This window comes from Dreissena polymorpha, chromosome 5, assembly GCF_020536995.1.
Source record: "Dreissena polymorpha isolate Duluth1 chromosome 5, UMN_Dpol_1.0, whole genome shotgun sequence".
NCBI classification, from domain to species: Eukaryota; Metazoa; Mollusca; class Bivalvia; order Myida; family Dreissenidae; genus Dreissena; species Dreissena polymorpha.
The window spans coordinates 116,556,185-116,575,857 of record NC_068359.1 but is presented as its reverse complement, the minus strand read 5'-3'; the positions used below and the strand labels follow the sequence as shown (position 1 = coordinate 116,575,857).

Sequence of the window (19,673 nt, the reverse complement as noted above, 5' to 3'; positions counted from 1 at the left end):
ACGGCGTCAGCAAATGCAGACAGGATAAATCGTAACCACAATTTGACGACTCAGCACAGGTGACCTATCTCTAGCTTCAGCGCTAGATGTCACTGCTGATAAATAAACACATATTTTGATACGCTCGAACGAATTAAAACACGTGGCCTTTGTAATGTCAGCTGTTGAGATTAATAATGAACGAAATATTCCCAATATAAACCTGATTAGTGTAAGTACAAGTGGGGTCATACTTCTGCTAAATCATTGGTTACTTAATAATTTTCTTGAAAAGTTTTTGTGTCCACTAACTTCCTTAAGAAAGGTAAGAAATGTACCAAAACAGTTTGTGGATTCGATATTTGCCTTGGATAATATGATTAGTCCCAGATTATCATCTATCTACACTTGGAGACTTTTCTAACGCATCACTTAATTATATCAATATAGCTCCGTTTTTTGTGAACGAATTGTGTTGAAATTTGGACCAATAATAATTCAACACATATCTGATAATTCCTGAAAATTTAATTGTAAATGAAAAACAATCAAATATAAAACTTTACAAATTAAAAACGTCACTTCAAAAGTCAAATTCGCAAACTCGTACAACGTAGAATAATAACAATGTGAAAAGTAAAACGCATATACACTTACACGTCTTAATAACTGACCGGCTTGCAACATGCCGATTGAGCCGTTGCGCTCCTAAATATTCATACGAGCCATATTGTTTTTCTTTAATTAATGATATGTTTTTCTTGTGTAAAAACTCACATAGAATGATGAAATTGAAATGAAATTGGAATAACATGTATATTGCGTTTTACTACACTTTGTGACTTTTCTAACGCAACACTTAAAACTTACATATCTCAGTAATAAGTAATTATTTTTATTTAAAATTGCACATGTGATCATTTGACTACATTATGTGCAAGCTAACGATAAAATCATTCATCCGTGACGATCGGACGCTTTATCAAGTGGGGAAGGTAGCCTGCAAAGTGCGCGATTGCGCTGCTGAATATTCATACGAGCTATATTGTTTTGTAAATTCATTTTATGTTTTCCTTGTTTAAGAACCCACCTAAAATAACTAAATTGAAATAAAACTAGAATTATATCGCGTTTCACCATTTTCACGTGCAAAAATATGGAACCACACCTACCTCACATGCTAAAGCGTCCAATCGTCACTGATGAATGATTTTATTGTGAGCTTGCATAGAATGTAGTCAAATGATCGTATGCAAAATTTTAAATTGATATCTTTACTCATAACTGAGATATTCAAGTTTGAAAAGTGATGCGTTAGAAAAGTCCCCAAGTGTAGCCCTACAAATAAATAACGTACTTCTTTAAAATGCATTGGATTTCAAGGGTAGTGTATGATAGGAAAAAATACAAAATGAAACACAGGATATAAATGTTTTATTCCAAGAAAACAATGGAATATATGATTACATTCCTAATTTAATACATATTTACTTATCACGGGTACATGTAAATATTAATGTTATACAATAATACTATTTTATGCAAATATAATTACGTATATGTATACATGTTTTAGTTGGAAAATGTGATGGCATTTTCGACAACAGTGATAATACTGGTATACAAAATATGCCATATAATATAACAGTGTATACTTTTGAGCTGAAACTAGTATCATACAAAATATTTCTGGAATTAAAAAAGACGGAATACAATTCATATGGTATTTTAACATTTTGAGGTGTGCTGTTCTAGAAATACAATTACATACCAGTTCAAGCAGAGGATTATTTTTTTAATACAATCACTTGAACGTATTACGCACGTAAGTGAAACCCAGTTACTTGTATATGAAAGTGATGAGCAGATGAAGATTTGTGCAACACACACACTTGTAATTATTTAGCACCTAGGTGTAACCTAAAAGGATCTTGAAAACTTGACATTCAATTGTAAGTTTTCAGCACTAAAGTGTATATACTAAACAGTCGAATATTTTTAACAAAACCATATTTTTGTCAACAATGTACTGCCTCCTTATGTATAGGAGAACACTTGTTTGACCATACCGTCCCGAAGACTTTTTACAAATGACATATCTTACCCGTTTACAATACACTTCCGAAGTCCAGTAAAAGATCTTAAATCAATGTTTATACAACATCTTACGTTAGGTACCGGGGTATACGATGTTATTTTTGTAACGCTTGAAGCTCTGTTTATAATATGTGTATACAAGTGTGGCGTGTCCACTAATTGGAATAATTTGGCAGACAATTAAACAACGGTTATAAACAATCTCAATGTCGCAGTAATAACGGGTTTGATTAAAGAAAACGCGAATGACACTAGACAGTTGTATCAGTTCATAAACCTAAATATTATAAGGAATAGACAATACGTGTATCTTGTTAACACCGATGTGTATGTCCAAATTAACATTGACATAAAGGACCAACGTTTAAAAATAAGTCGTAGCATACAGTGGTAGAACTAAATAGTCATGATAAAATGAACGAGCATGTCATGATCAAAAACGCGTCTGTATTATAAATATAGCAGATCAACAAGCACCACTGACGAAAATTATCGTGAATCATAAAGTGGCAGACAAGAGGTCATGAATAATAAGTCTATACATTTTCAGACTAACAAAAGTCTCAGCTGAATCCGCCTTATTGGTAAGATTGTACGGCAACTTCAGAGCGATGTTTACCGAAGTTCGTAAGTCAAGTAGCGGCCGACCGGTGGCAGTGGTTTTTCCAGTCGAGTTTCATCCAATTCTTTTTCGTGGTTTCTGTCCTTAAACTGGAGCAAACGTGTAAAAGTATTTTTTTAATTTCATAATTGTATGCGTGTGCACCAAAACGCAAATATTATTAATACTTACATATATTGAGGTCTGTAAATGAAGTGTTTTAAATATAATCATAAGCGACAGTTGTCTTAATGCGACGAATAGCTATCACCGTGACACGTTCCCTTTCAACATTCTGCTGCATACCTTAGTTATTATTTAAGTTGTTGTAATATGGCTATATTAGTTGTGCACGAAACGGCAAAGAATTACATGTTATCTTGACTTGTCTACGAAGTTGGAACGAGACCTGGAATGAAGGTCCACTATGTTAATAAATCAACTTGTTAACCTTAAGGCAGATAACTCCCTGCATGCCGATGACCGCTAGGCAGCCGGCTGCGAGGAAAGCAGAGCCCGCAAAATAGAACACGTTGTCACTTCCGCCTGATTTCGTACGTAGCGCGTCTGCAAACGACGAGAAAAACTATGCTTATACAGATGTTCAGCGTCCCCCTCTTAATGAGTTACGACGGACTTTGTCGCTTGTAAGAAAAAACTACAACATAGCGCTTAACAGCAATAACTTTACATGAAAGCATTGTGATCTAAACAGACTGAGCCTAGCCCGCACGTCGCTTCAGAATTGCAAATACACGGATAAAGCAATTATCAATGATTACTTGACCATCCGCACGACTTACTACAGATAAAGTTGTTGGCGATGGTGGCACATCCTGCGAACAGTCCAAGGCATCCCTCCACCCACCGGATGTACTGGCGACCAAACGCGATCGGAATCACGTAGCGTAGGATGGACTCGAACAACACTGAAATTGATACAGAACAAGTTTCGGTCTTCCCTAACATTGGCACGACATATAAACAATATGTTCGAATAACTGTCTTCATTTTTTTCCAGTAATTGAGTAATGAAGGAATTGTCTCCCTTTTGAAATAGAATCAAAAGGATGGTCTGTGAAGCATCGAACATTTATACGTGTAGTTGTAAATCAGGTTGTGACCCCTACCCTGTGAAGCGGCTAAGATGATCGCGAACGCGCAGACGTATGACGTGTAGGAGGCGTCAAACACCGGAAGTTGGAGGGTAATAAGGCCCATAAGCAGGAAAAGTAGGCCGAACCACAAGACGGAGCTATAAAACTTCTTTCGGCGGGGCCTAAAATATTAATATGTAATGCGTTATGAACCATGGATATGCAAACAAGACGAACGCTGAAATAAACAGTTTAAAGACAATTTAATAACAATATGCACAAATGTAAGGGCACGGGAATAGGAATATTAACGAGGCCAGAATGGCCCTTAAGCGCTCGCTTAAGTTCACGGCACTCGAAATGTTGAATGTTTTACATAGTGATCTAGTTTTCGACCACCACAAACTCCAGATTCAGACATGGCCTTGATGTTTTCAAGATATTTATTCTTACATTGCACTTATGTTCATCAAGCTTGAGTAAAAATTGTGACGTCTAGAGTAGTTACAAGGTTTGTGACGTCTAAAGTAGTTACAAGGTTGTGACGTCTAAAGTAGTTACAAGGTTGTGACGTCTAGAGTAGTTACAAGGTTGTGACGTCTAGAGTAGTTACAAGGTTGTGACGTCTAGAGTAGTTACAAGGTTGTGACGTCTAGAGAAGTTACAAGGTTTGTGGCGTCTAGAGTAGTTACAATGTTTGTGGCGTCTAGAGTAGTTACAAGGTTGTGACGTCTAGAGTAGTTACAAGGTTGTGACGTCTAGAGTAGTTACAAGGTTTGTGGCGTCTAGAGTAGTTACAAGGTTTGTGGCGTCTAGAGTAGTTACAAGGTTGTGACGTCTAGAGTAGTTACAAGGTGTGACGTCTAGAGTAGTTACAAGGTGCGACGTCTAGAGTAGTAACAAGATTTGTGGCGTCTAGAGTAGTTACAAGGTTGTGACGTCTAGAGTAGTTACAAGGTTGTGACGTCTAGAGTAGTTACAAGGTTGTGACGTCTAGAGTAGTCCCAAGGTTTTGACGTCTAGAGTAGTTACAAGGTTGTAACGTCTAGAGTAGTTACAAGGTTTGTGGCGTCTAGAGTACTTACAAGGTTTGTGGCGTCTAGAGTAGTTACAAGGTTTGTGGCGTCTAGAGTAGTTACAAGGTTTGTGACGTCTAGAGTAGTTACAAGGTTTGTGGCGTCTAGAGTAGTTACAAGGTCTAGAGTAGTTACAAGGTTTGTGGCGTCTAGAGTAGTTACAAGGTTTGTGGCGTCTAGAGTAGTTACAAGGTTTGTGACGTCTAGAGTAGCTACAAGGTTTGTGGCGTCTAGAGTAGTTACATGGTCTAGAGTAGTTACAAGGTTTGTGGCGTCTAGAGTAGTTACAAGGTTTGTGGCGTCTAGAGTAGTTACAAGGTTTGTGGCGTCTAGAGTAGTTACAAGGTTTGTGACGTCTAGAGTAGCTACAAGGTTTGTGGCGTCTAGAGTAGTTACAAGGTCTAGAGTAGTTACAAGGTTTGTGGCGTCTAGAGTAGTTACAAGGTTTGTGGCGTCTAGAGTAGTTACAAGGTTTGTGGCGTCTAGAGTAGTTTCAAGGTCTAGAGTAGTTACAAGGTTTGTGGCGTCTAGAGTAGTTACAAGGTTTGTGGCGTCTAGAGTAGTTACAAGGTTTGTGGCGTCTAGAGTAGTTACAATGTTTGTGGCGTCTAGAGTAGTTACAAGGTCTAGAGTAGTTACAAGGTTTGTGGCGTCTTGAGTAGTTACAAGGTCTAGAGTAGTTACAAGGTTTGTGGCGTCTAGAGTAGTTACAAGGTTTGTGGCGTCTAGAGTAGTTACAAGGTTTGTGGCGCCTAGAGTAGTTACAAGGTTTGTGACGTCTAGAATAGTTACAAGGTCTGTGGCGTCTAGAGTAGTTACAAGGTCTAGAGTAGTTACAAGGTTTGTGGCGTCTAGAGTAGTTACAAGGTTTATTGTGACGTCTAGAGTAGTAACACGGTTTGTGGCGTCTAGAGTAGTTACAAGGTTTGTGACGTCTAGAGTAGTTACAAGGTTTATTGTGACGTCTAGAGTAGTTACGAGGTTTGTGGCGTCTACAGTAGTTACAAGGTTTGTGACGTCTATAGTAGTTACAAGGTTTGTGACGTCTAGAGAAGTTACAAGGTTTGTGACGTCTAGAGTAGTTACACGGTTTGTGACGTCTAGAGTAGTTACAAGGTTTGTGACGTCTAGAGTAGTAACAAAGTTTATTGTGACGTCTAGAGTAGTTACAAGGTTTGTGACGTCTAGAGTAGTTACAAGGTTTGTGACGTCTAGAGTAGTTACAAGGTTTGTTACGTCTAGAGTAGTTACAAGGTTTGTGACGTCTAGAGTAGTAACAAGGTTTGTGACGTCTAGAGTAGTTACAAGGTTTGTGACGTCTAGAGTAGTTACAAGGTTTGTGACGTCTAGAGTAGTTACAAGGTTTTTTTTCAAGATTTGACCAGGTTAGCTTTTTTAGAATCACATAACCCACATTCAAACTTGGCTCAAGTAGTGTACAAATAAATAAATAAAACTTAATCAAGTTTTATCAAAATTTTGTCCTCAATGTGGCTTCAAGAGTTTTAACATGTTTTAATTTTTTAAGATTTGATTTAGTGACTTAGTTTTTGACGCATGTGATCTACATTCAAACTTGGCCTAGATATTGTTAAGATGACAGTATGACAATATTCCATTCAAACTCGGCCAAGACAAACATTTCGACAATGTTTTATCAAGGCTGAGTCATAAATGATGCCTTTAGAGTGGTCACAATTTTTATATTAAATGTGATCCGGTGACCTAGTTGATGGAAGGAAGTAATTCAGATTCGAATTCGGTCTATATATTGTCAAGATACACCTTATGACAAAGTCTCATAAACATGTACTAGTACTAAATGTGGTCTCTAGAGTGGTTACGAGTTGTTATTTTTTTAAGATTGGTTACGAGTCATTTTGTTTTTTAAGATTTACCTAGTGACCTAGTTCTGAAACGCAAGTGACTCAGATTCGGACTTATCAATACTGTCAGATCAACATTTTGAACACGTTTTCTTTAGATTAGGTCATTAATGCGGCCTTTAGAATATTAACTATCTTCATTTTAATATTTTACCTAGTGATTTACCGGTAGTTTGTAGACGCACGTAACTTAGATTCAAACTCGATCTTGACTATGTCAAGATACACATTCTGACCATGTTTCATTAAGATTAAAATATAAATGTGTCCTCTATAGTGATATCCAAGGAATTCTTTAGATTTGACCTGGTGACCTAGTTTTTGGACGCAACTGACCCAGTTTTGAAGTAGGTCCAGATATGGTAAAGGTAAGCATTCTGACAAAGTTTCATCAAAGTTAACAAATAGAAAAACTGCTATCTTATCAAGGTTATACATGGCAAAGTTTTTGCTGAGTATCTCGTTTTCAACACTTTCTAAATATTTTTACTAAAATATGTTTAACTGATTAGATTTTTTATTAAAGCACCGCACCAACACTGCAAAGTCCCATATTGTTTACATGGTTCAGCCCAGTAAAATCGGGCTGATCAAAAGGCCGTTTACGACCTCTTTACCGCAGAGCTTTTATGTTAAGCAGTGTGCACGGGCAATGGTTTTTAACCGAAGTCCCGAGGGTAAACAACCCCATTAGTCGTAGTCGAAGTTTCATTAACTTTGAGTCATGAATGTAGCTTGTTGAGAGGTCATGATGCTTTCTTAAGAATTGACTTGTTGACCTAGTTTTGAGACGTACGTGACCCAGATTTGAACTCTAATAAGATATATGATATATAAATGATACAAGTCATTGCCAGATGAGGTTCCATCTGTATTATTGTAGATGCATCCAATATTCAAGACAAATTGTTTTAATATTCTGAAAGCGTAATGAAAGATTAGTCATAACCTAATGTTTTAAATAACAAAAGTAAATTAACCAAAAAGACACACAATAACACAATAGAGAACCTAAAAGTAACCGGAAAACAATGACTACAAATGATAGGAAGCCGTTGAAAATGTAGAAAACTAAACTTAACCAGAAAATCAGTAGTATGTAACCGAGCAGCACCCCACAGGCCGTGGCGAAGAAGACTCCGAGTATGTGCTTGGTGATGAATTTCTCCTTCAACATCCAGTAGACCAGCTCCGTGAACGGGCGAGGCTCACCTGTAACACGGTAGACTCAGGAACTTTCTGCCTATGTGTCTTCAGGATAATGATAACATGACATCATTTGCAGACTATCGGTCTAGAGGTTTATTATAAAATATCATCATTTCTTCCGAACGATGGTTATAGCTATGTACCGGTATTCATTTATTTAAATGAAAGTGCTTATACCGAAATCAAGATAAACGTTTTGTTTATATTATGCCATGTTTGTTTTGAAAATTAAAAAATACAGTCGCAACCAGATGTCTCGAACTCGCGGGGACCGACAATAATAGTTCGAGTCATCCGAAATTAGTGCCTTACGATTTTAAATAATGCGTGTACTTATAAACGTATGTAACAGATTTGATTATCGAGTGGAAGAGTATTCATACTGCTTGAGCAACATACTTCTTTCTTCTTATAAATTAATAAGAACAAAATATTTACGTATTATTTTTATTATTAGATATTTAAACAAGAGCACCGCATAACCGGTGCCAACGCTTGGCTGTGGGTGCAGTTTTAAATAAATGAAAGCATGTCAGAAGTGACCTTGACCTTTGACCTAGTGACCCAAAAATGGGTGTGGCGTGTAGAACTCATAAAGGTGCATCTACATATGAAGTTTCGGAGTTGTATGTGGAAGCATTTTGATTTTAGAGCCTATGTTAATGTTTTAGCACGACGTGGACGGCGGACGACGAGCTGGCTATGACAATACCTCCGGTTTTCTCCGAAAACAGTCGAGCTTAAAAGGATGCAAATACATCATACAAATATAAAAATATATTAATTGTTTTTAGATAATCTCGCTTTTACGAATCACATTTAAGTGAACACGTAAGAAACAGCAAAAAACATACATAGGCAATATATACAAATGGCAGACATAGCACATAACACTACTAGTCTGTGTGGCGTTGATATCATCGTCGGATACCCACGACTAATTAATTTCGTTTCTCTACAGCATTATAAATGGTGAGTAACGGAATGGGTCGAACGTTGGCTATCCGACGATGCGTTGATCTACGGTCGTCGATATACAAATTTTTGCAACTCAATCAGTTAACTTTGTAGATGTAGTGAGTCTTCGTAATTTTCTAGAAATTTCCGGAATACATGTATCGCCCACATTACTGACTTAACGGACAACTTCGGTGTTGGGTTTAATGCGGTATTGTCTACTATATAGGACTATGCTGCAGTATTTCCCGCTCGTGTTTTCACTCAATTAACGAGTGAGTTCATGTCATATTTAATTCAAAATAAATTAACGATTGAGTCTTTGACAAGTTATGCTTCCCGAAACGAGTTCGAGCAAAAATAAAAAGATGGTCTGAAATTTTTTGCCCGTTTATGAGAAAAAAGTTCGAGCTTTTCGATAACTCGACCCTCGCGAATTCGAGCAAATCGACATAGTAATGTATATGAATTTATAGCAATAAAACATTGGTGCTTCGAGGAGACTTCGAGCTAAGCGTTAATCGAGCCAGTCGAGTTCGAGCCATCGGGTTTCCACTGTAAATGAGTAAATAAACTCAGTATCAAATATACTCGATTTTAATTTGCCTGAAGATTACTTGGATATCTTCAGCCAACTTAACAACACACAATTATTCCGCCCCATTCAACACTGCCCCTCCACCCCCGCCCATTAATTTGTAAAAGCCGTCGGTGGACCAGGGTTAGTTTTTGCTCTGGAAAATTCTAGTGCTTTAAAATTCTCAAGTTCTCACAGTCTACATCTTACAATTGGACCACTACCCGCACTATAATGTATTTTAATATGCATTTTTCGGCTCTAAAATATTTCAAGCATGACAAAAAGTTAAAACAGAAGAGGGAATATCGCGATAAAATACAAGAAGTAAACACAGCATTTTCCCATTCTTACACAATGTTACCAGTATAAGAAAAGGGCAAGTAGAGAACTGTAGCTTACCAAAATAATACAGGAAATAAACACACAACAGGAAAAAGAACATTCCACCGCGGCACACCCTGGAATCCCGTATCCTTAGTATCCAGGCGCACTCGTGACCTCGGCGTGGGGTCGCGAGATCAAGAGGTGTGATAACGAGGCTGGCTAAAAATCCGACGCCGGCCATAGCGCACTGACATTGGTAATATGTCGGCCATGACGTCATAGCCAACAGGTCATCCTGTGTGGTATTGGACTGAAAACAATAATTTTTGGATAATGTTTTATTGAAATAAAAACTTTAAATAATCATTTCTGGTACTAACACGGAGACCCCAACAGCACATGTTGAGACAAATGCGGTTGTTTTATGCCGTAACTGACTGGTCTTAAAACTAGGGACATGCTTATTTCATGAATAGAGTGGACGCATATATGGACGTTCGGTAAAATTTATCTTCAATTACACAACTTAGGCAGTGGATATCAACGGTAACTGAATGCATAACGGTAATGTTTTAAAACCGCAAACAAGAACATGTACAGTGGAGATGTGCGGATCTTATATTGCTCCAAACAAGACGCTCGCACTCACATCCAACAATTCCTGTAGAGGCTTGGAGAGGATGCCATAACCGATGAAAATACCGATGACGCGCCCGAAGCCGGATAGGATGATAGCGGCCATCCGATGTCGCCGGAAATACTCCATGATAGCAACGAACGCCGCAAACCGCCAAAACGATACGCCGATACCTATGAAAAAAAATGTTTTCCTGAATCAGCCAAATATAAAGAACGTGGCATTCAAATAAATATATGCATAGACAGCGTTAAACATTATTGTTTGTTTCATTGTATATTAAATAGTAAATAAAATTCATCATAAGATGTTTAGCATGTGACACTCTGATTGTTCTATGACATGTGTACCATTAGTATCGCGGAAAGATTATTTAAATGTTACATGTCATGCAAACTTAGGCGACGTATTCAGATATTCCTTCTTTTAAATAATCTAATAAACTTACTCATGAATTCTCGAGATTTTTATATCCCCTCTAAACTGGGGTTACAATTTAACCTAATATGTTTAAAATCATTTCAACCTCACAAACCTGATGAAATATAAGTCTTTTTTAATTAAACTAGCAGTTCATCCGTGTCATTAACAAACACGTCATATTACTTGTGCGGTCAGCTTATATCCAGATCAGCCAGCTTTTTAGCCAAACCTGGTATGGAGCACAGGTGGTTAGCGTGTGGCTATGATATTAATTAGTGAAAACATCATTTTGAATGATAAATAATCATATTATAACGAAAAATTAACTTTCCTGAAAAAAAATTCACTATCAAATATATATATAACAAGGTATGCAACTCAAAATCACCCCAAAACGGGGTGCATCGCGTTGAACAGCCATATCTTCATCAATTGTGCAGCGATTTTCACAATCTCGGTCTTATTCAACGCAGAAATGAATTTCCTTTCTGGAAATGTATATGTTTTTACACATGCTGGGTCAAATTTAAAGAAATAACACGATACACAACTCGCACGACCCAGTTGACACTGATCAGGCAGTATTTATGAATGAAATCTCCAGTTGTAAAGACACACCTCCGCATTGGACCAATGAAATCACTCGTGTGTTTAAAATGTCAGTTAGTTGAAATGTATGTAAACAAAGGTTTCAAACGGCGCTGGACAGTTAGTTTTGATGCATAATTTAACGGCAAGCACGGTAATAATGTTTTTTCAGACGTTTTATTGAATTTTGGTATCGAGGTTTGTGAACTTTGCAGGGAAAATGCCCTTTACACCGTGAAGATTTCAGTCTTAAATACTGCCTGATCAGTGTCAACTGGGTCATGCGAGTTGTGCATCCAGTGGCCCAGATAATTATTTGGGAAATAGGGTTTTCACCCTTTGATTTTGAAAAATAGGGTGATTTCATTCTTAAAATAGGGTGAACTGAGTTATAAAACGACGGATTAAGTCAGATTGAAAGCGCATGTATGTCGTCGTAAATTATTTGGGCAGACGCTTGATTTTACTATGAAATCTAGTCCGCAGAGCGTTTTATTTACTTTGACTGTTTCTTGCTCCAACATCCAGGTGCTTGCTGAATGAAAGCATCGCCTCGTTACGATAATACTTCTAAAGAGAAAATACCGAACACGAGAAAAGCATTTTCGATCGAAGCCATTGTATTGTACGCATCCCATTTGACGAGTTTGCGTAAAAGTCAAATTGGTTGCGTTTTCAATACGCATGATATTGTATTTCTTTGCGTTTTTGAACATTTTAATAGGGTAAAAGACGCAGATACGCAGCTTATCTGGGGCACTGTGCATCGTGTTATTTCTTAAAAGTTGACCCAGCATGTGTAAAAATATTGCAAGACATATATATTTCCAGAAAGGAAATTCATTTCTGCGTTGAAAAAGACCGAGATCGTGAAAATCGCTGCACAATTGATGAAGATATGGCTGTTCAAAGCGATGCACCCCGTTTTGGGGTGATTTTGAGTTGCATACCTTGTTATATATATATTTGATAGTGATTTTTTTTCAGAAAAGTTAATTTTTCGTTATAATATGATTATTTATCATTCAAAATGATGTTTTCACTAATTAATATCATAGCCACACGCTAACCACCTGTGGTTCGGAGCTACGCTTTCCGCTTATGAGTCCGCGAAACCTTGCACGACTTTATAGCGGACAGATTCGTGACCAGACTGGGTGCATGAGGCGGTTCTTTGGTCATACAGTGCGTTTGCGTGCTTTTACAAATAATGTAGCGAGATTTTAATATATTTACTAGCCGGCCCCTTCGCCGCGGCGACTCACCTCCCAGGAAGCCAACCAGGAATCCCATAAGCTCAATCTCCTTGCTAGGCGTGACAAAGGAGGCGCCCAAGAATCCCCCAAGCACGCAGGCAGACCCAACCACCGCCACCACTCGGTAGCCCAAATAGACAGAGAAGAACGCGGCCACGATCTCTGCAAATGGAAAATGAAGGTCACAGTTTCATAAACAAGCGCGATTACTTTCGGTTGAGTGTGATTCTGTTAATTTGTTCAACAGTATTGTAGGAGATCTAACTGGGGATGTCAATAAATGTTAAAAGTCATGGAGTAATAATTTGTTTTAATTAAAATATACACTACGGTCTTTCTCGTGGACTTAAAAGACATCAAATAACGAAAAATCTCAAGGAGGCCACGGGTGTCACAGGTAACTTAATAATGTACCCAGTTTCACCCTTAACCATTCATTAAAATAGCGGTGATATAGGACAAGTGTTTATTGCAGAATTACAGAGGAATTATCTGTGTATAAAACGTATTCTAGCAACGGTATACCTTTGTTGTTAAAGTAATACTGAATAATGAAGAATAGATAAATAAGTTCCAAGCAATTATCATGAAGAAATTGCTTATCGATGAATCAAAAACGAGACCATGTGTCTATTGTCTGCAAATTTATAGCGTCATTTACGTTCATTATCTGTAAATAATCACTAAAATTTCTTCACGAAAAATAAGATTAACTTACCGGTATACATAAAAAGGTATGATGTTCAAAACCGTATATTAGTTAACTGTCGCTGATGAGAAAGAATGCTATTAAGACTAGTGTTCTTCAATATGACTTGCAGTTGGCGTATTCGTGCAAATCCTGGTATTCTTAGATCATAATATACACACATGACTTGAATGTATGTCGTTGGGTAATAGTTTTAAGATTACATGTGCCTATTACTTAATCAACATAGTAACAGACATCGACAATTATGACACTCCATGATATTTGGTTACTTGTTAAACATTTAGTTTATAGTGAATTAAATACAAAATAATATTAGAAAACAAATTTTAAATATTTCTCTTGATTAGCAAACAACGCTCCGAATTGTCCATGCGTTTTGTAAGAGGATCTATATAGTATCGATAGATAGTTCTCTGGTGATTTTACAAAAACACTTCAATACATATAATGGCTAACACTTTTGTGTGGGGAAATGGACATGGTATCAATTCTAACTTAAGTGTAATCTTTCGGTTTTAAATATTGACAATCTTGTGCATACTAGTATATCATTAGAAAGTTAATTTGATGTCTTTCAATATGCGTAGGTTGCTCAGATAAGTGTTGACTTATGATGTATTTTACGGTTTGGGCACGATCACATTCTGTTCTTATAACACGTTTACTTAGTATTGCCAATTGCAAAAAAATCAAAAAAACATCAACCAAATATTCTTCGGTTATTTTTATTGAAGACAACCATTATTGGAACTTTGTGTGACATCAACTAAGAATTTGAGACTATCCACACATACACAATCCGAAAGTTAGTTGAAATGCGAAACGTCAAACGAAAAAACAACAACATTTTGTCACTTTATGGAACATTTTATTTCCTGTCGGGAGTTTGAACATTGTATATTATCCTTTACCGTATATATAATCGTGTAATTTCACATTGCGATCTTCGCTTTGTACCAAAAAAGAAAGTATTTCAGACACAAACGTTATACTCACAATCGCGCCATGTAACAACAAAATTTTGCAACGGATTACCTCGAGTGTAAAAAAATGGTTACATAATGACTTTTTCTCGGTGCCGTTAAGCTGACATTAAGTATCGACATCTCTTTGGCGTGATTTTCGATTAGCCTCACTAAAGAAGCATTTCCGAAGTAACGGCTAACGTTTCAAACAACTTACGTCCCGTGACACGGACTATATACTCTCACAGAATGTAACTTTGTATAACGACTAACCTTCAGTGCAATTTCCGGAGGATAACGAAAACTACCAATGACTTAAACACCGTAAAGCGTTTATCTTTTTTTGAAAATAACAACAATTCTAATCTCTTTGAAGAACATACTCTTTCTATTAAATAACCGACTTACCTCCCGTGAATCGGACATCCTCGAACACCATCCATTCCGTGTAGGTGTCCTTAGGTAACCCCTTCAGGAGCGGATTTCGCACATGGGCGATCACGAGGGTGTCGTAAAATACAAAAAAGGTGAGCTCGCTGCAGATGTGGAGCACTGCGCAGGCAAGGACGACAATCCAGGCCCAATAGCCACCATCAGGCGGGTTCTCTACCGTGTAGCGACGGCCGTCGCTTCTTAAGCTGCTGTCGCTGTAAGAGCTCTGAAATGTAGGTACGAAATTGTCAAGTAATGTAGCAAATAATGACGCGTCGTAAGGGAGTAGGTCTTATGCCAGATGCGGAAAGCGCAGCACCAAACAAGCTTGCGCATACGCGCAAATTGGTCAGGGGCCATCATGTCCTTAATGATACCATAAACCTTGCGCGACTTAATAGTAAAAAACGCGGCTAATGACCCGCATGTGCGACTGAAGCTGCATTCAGAATATGGTTAGGGTTGTGCCATAAGACCCAGTTTCGCATGATGCGCTTCAATTTGAATTGGCTTATATGATATACAAGTGGTAGACAAAGGCACATGGTTGCATATCTAATCTTTTAAATCGGGTTGATGCACAATATACAGACAGACAGGCGTAGCTAGTTATATTCGTCTGATGATTGATTCTTGTAAGAAATGATTAATGTTTAGTAAGTTTAATTGTAAAAATTATAAAATGCATCATTTTTTGCTCAAAGTATTTGATTTTTATGGATTAAAAAATATGTGTTTGCTATGGCTTTCGTCGCCGCAATTATGGCGAAATTTGTCGATCTCTTTAATTATTATGATTTGTAAAAAAAATCACTTATAATCAGAATCACAAACTGGCCACTCCCAAGTTGCGCATTGTGTGATTTAAGTATTCGAAAGTAGGACCGCCATATAGTACTTAATACGGTCCAGTGTTTCGCAACTCCGTCTAATATGCGTGGCTTTGTTGTGTCAACTGTTATCCGATACATAATGAAAATTAATATGAATCCTTTTAACAAGAGACGATACTATTTCTGTTTTCGGTGTCATGTTGGAATAAGCAAACGATGTACCATAGAAGCAAGTAAATCCCTGGGCTTTATGGTACGTGAAATATAAATGAAGTGATCAACTATAGACACTTCAGAAAATAAAACCACCGGCTTTATACGATGATAAGTATGGAAAAACATAACAGGTGCTGTAAAATGTTCTGTGAATATCCTTATGTCAGTAAAAATCATGGTATCTCATATCAACCACAAAAAGATTGTTTGGATGCATTGTTTTTGTATTGAAACAATTATAATGTTTTGTACACAATTATGTCCAAATTTTTATTACATTACATGGTTATCAAATAAGCTTTTGACCGTAAATTAGGTAGCACATACTATTATATTAGTTAACTTGCAGGGATTTTGCAAGGTTGTATGAATATTAAAACTGCGAACTGTTGGTGCAAAACAAAATTGTCAAGGAATAACAGTACGTACATTTTTTTATTGAAATTTTAATCAACCGGACAGAACTCATCGATTTGTGTAATGCAGGTATTCTGATTGATCAAGTCAAACCTTCATTAAGGATAGATTGTGTTGCTTTAATTTGCATTCTGTGACATGAATGATCCTCAGAGGCTCAGAAGCGCGAATATGAAATTTAGATAACATCATAAAATAAGTAAGCGCCAAACAATAAAAATTAGTTCTGAACGAGCTTCACTTACCCGGCGATGTATGTAACGAACCGGAGGTCCATTGAACTCGTATACCGGGCGTGGTGGAAGCGTGTGTCCGTAAAAGTCCACTGCGTACCCGTTGTTATCCATTCCAAAACTCTCGTCTTGATTGACACCGTATGGGTTACGTCCATTAAAAATCGATTAAACTTTGTTAATGAAGCAGCTCCACATGGTCCCGATAGAGAATTACACCGATTTGTTCACATCGAAAAAACGCTGAGCCATTAAATAACGATTTCTTCCACATATTCGGGTCAAAATACACACAAATGTTTGAAGTTATTTAATTTAAAGCGGCAAATAAAATCCGGTGCAATCCTCTTAGCCCAGTACGAAAAGTAAACAATGGTTACCAGTCGATGGCACACTACATTTATGGTAAACAGACGACCCCCCTGTTAACGGTTGACTGAGCTATTGTAATCACGATTTTCACGCTGGTTGGACAAAGGAATGTGCCATTTTTTTTAAATCCGCGTCTGAGCAATTTATGTGGGTGATATAATATCGGAGTGGGACATAGTATTGATATACAGAACATAACGGTTCTGATATACAGTTATGTAGAAGTTGTAAAAAATAAATCCGAACGAAACTTAACCTCGTGCGCAAGTACACAGTAATGCTACACCTTTATTAAAATTTATAATTATATTCAGACAACTAAATACTTGCTCCTTATTAAATCAATTCCCAAAGAGATAATTCAGGAAATCCGCTTTCAGTACAGAGGTCGAAATTGTATAGATGGCTAGATCTCGCTCTTATTAAAAAACAACAACTGAAAAACGTATTTCAATAATAAAAAGAATAATTTGATGTTAATCAGAACTAATCATGGTTTACATATAAGTTATCAAAGAAGTATCCTGTTATATTTCTTAAGGTATAAAGCAGAGTTAATTTTAATTAATTTTAACGTTTACAAATATCATGCACTATACAGGGGGCGGGAGGGGGTATGCATATATGGGCTTACCGAATTTAAGTGAGGTTATTTGGAACTTACTTCCAAATAACACGAAAACGACGCCATTTTTGGAAGTAAGTTCCAAATAACCTCACTTAAATTCGGTAACAACCAACCTCGCTTTAACCCGGTAAGCCGGTAAGCTCCTGTATACGCATGCCCCCTCCCCCCCCCCCCTGTACAGTGTATGATATTTGTAAACGTTAAAATTAACGTGCCATAACGGATCATACCATATCATGTCATACCAAACTATACCGTTTAGGATTAAATCATACAATTCCATGCCATGTCATTAAATTCCATCTAATGGCATACCGTACCGCACCGCACCGTATCCAACAGTACATTACGTACCATAACGAACAGTACCGTGAAATACCGTACCGGATCATGTGTCACACGTTTATAACAAATTAAGTAATAAGTTGCTATTCGACTTCATTTAGGATAGTGATTTGGTAATAAAACTTACACACGATAAGTTATTTAAAAAAAACTTTAGATCCGTATTACGCATTTTCTATTAATAACACCAAAAGCTTACAATTCTATGGAAAAGAACACGTTTGTTTAAATTACTTAAATAAGGTAATATAAATAAAAAGCAGTGCAGATGCAAAAGTTTTTTTAGCATTATTTCACGTGTATTTTACAAGTTTGTGTACCGTGTTTTCAGGGTTTTCTTTGTTTAAATGTTTTCTGTAATTGCGATCGGTTAGCGGATCCTCAGATACCAGCTTAATGTTCACAAAGTAGAGTGCGCTATTATGGAACGCAAAAAATCTTTGTTTATGATTTGGCATTAAGTTGAGTCAAGCCGGCATTTGTTAAGGTCAAATTGACATTATGCTGGGTCAAGTTTACCAGTAGTTTGAGTCCAGTTTTCAATCGGTTGTGACAAGTTGTCATAAGGTTAAGTCAAGTAAGCATTGTTGTTGCTTCAAAGTGAAAAAATGCGTAATAAATTTGACATTATGTTGGGTCTAGCTTGCATTATGGTCTGTTACCATGGCATCGGGTTAAGTCGAATAAGCATAATGTTGAGTTGAGTTGACATATGTTTATGTCTATTTGGCATTTAGTTGAGTTTTTATAAGACATTTACCCAGCCAGCACACCAATATCGGAAAGATATCGGCAGCAAAACGGCATATCGGAAAATCGACCAGATGTCTATCCGATGTTAATCCGTTTCGCCGCCCGAAATATATAATTATCAACAAAAACATTTCAAGAGCAACCCTTTTAATGAAATATTAAAAATTTATATATTCGTACCACAAAACATTAATATGGTCAAAAATAAATATACATGTCGACTTGTGCGTAAATAATTGAAGATTTTGGACTATATTTTGATAATATTTATTAGCGAGGTACCTTTTAGCTGAAGCTTTGTTTTAATATTCAGCGTAAGACACTTTTAGAACAGCACTGAGAACTAGTTAGCAGTAGTGCAATACTTTATAATAGCACTGAGAACTAGTCAGCAGTAGTGCAATACGTTATGAACAGCACTGAGTACTAGTCAGCAGTAGTGCAATACTTTATGAACAGCACTGAGAACTAGTCAGCAGTAGTGCAATACTTTATGAACAGAACTGAGTACTAGTCAGCAGTAGTGCAATATTTTATGAACAGCACTGAGTACTAGTCAGCAGTAGTGCAATACGTTATAAACAACACTGAGAACTAGTCAGCAGTAGTGCAATAATTTCTGAACAGCACTGAATACTAGTCAGCAGTAGTGTAATACGTTATGAACAGCACTGAGTACTAGTCAGCAGTAGTGCAATACTTTATGAATAGCACTGAGTACTAGTCAGCTATAGTGCAATACTTTATAAACAGCACTGAGTACTAGTCAGCAATAGTGCAATACGTTATGAACAGCACTGAGTACTAGTCAGCAGTAATGCACTACTTTATGAACAGCACTGAGTACTAGTCAGCAGTAGTGCAATACTTTATGAACAGCACTGAGTAATAGTCAGCAGTAGTGCAATACTTTATGAACAGCACTGAGTACTAGTCAGCAATAGTGCAAAACTGTATGAACAGCACTGAGTACTAGTCAGCAGCAGTGCAATACTTTATGAACAGCACTTAGTACTAGTCAGCAGTAATGCAATACTTTATGAACAGCACTGAGTAC

At 37.1% G+C, this 19,673-nt stretch overlaps 1 protein-coding gene across 1 annotated transcript; it reads right to left on the bottom strand.

Annotated features, from left to right (window-relative positions):
- Positions 1-1,398: 1,398 nt before the first annotated feature.
- Positions 1,399-16,948, bottom strand: LOC127881471 (uncharacterized). The gene is made up of 10 exons (XM_052429374.1): positions 16,531-16,948; positions 14,796-15,045; positions 12,720-12,872; positions 10,456-10,616; positions 9,882-10,116; positions 7,819-7,948; positions 3,808-3,956; positions 3,481-3,606; positions 3,129-3,244; positions 1,399-2,787 (listed from the first exon to the last, which is right to left on the bottom strand). The coding sequence occupies exons 1-10, from the start codon at positions 16,630-16,632 to the stop codon at positions 2,692-2,694; spliced, it is 1,518 nt and encodes a 505-aa protein (XP_052285334.1). The 5' UTR covers positions 16,633-16,948; the 3' UTR covers positions 1,399-2,691.
- Between the last annotated feature and the right edge of the window lie 2,725 nt (positions 16,949-19,673).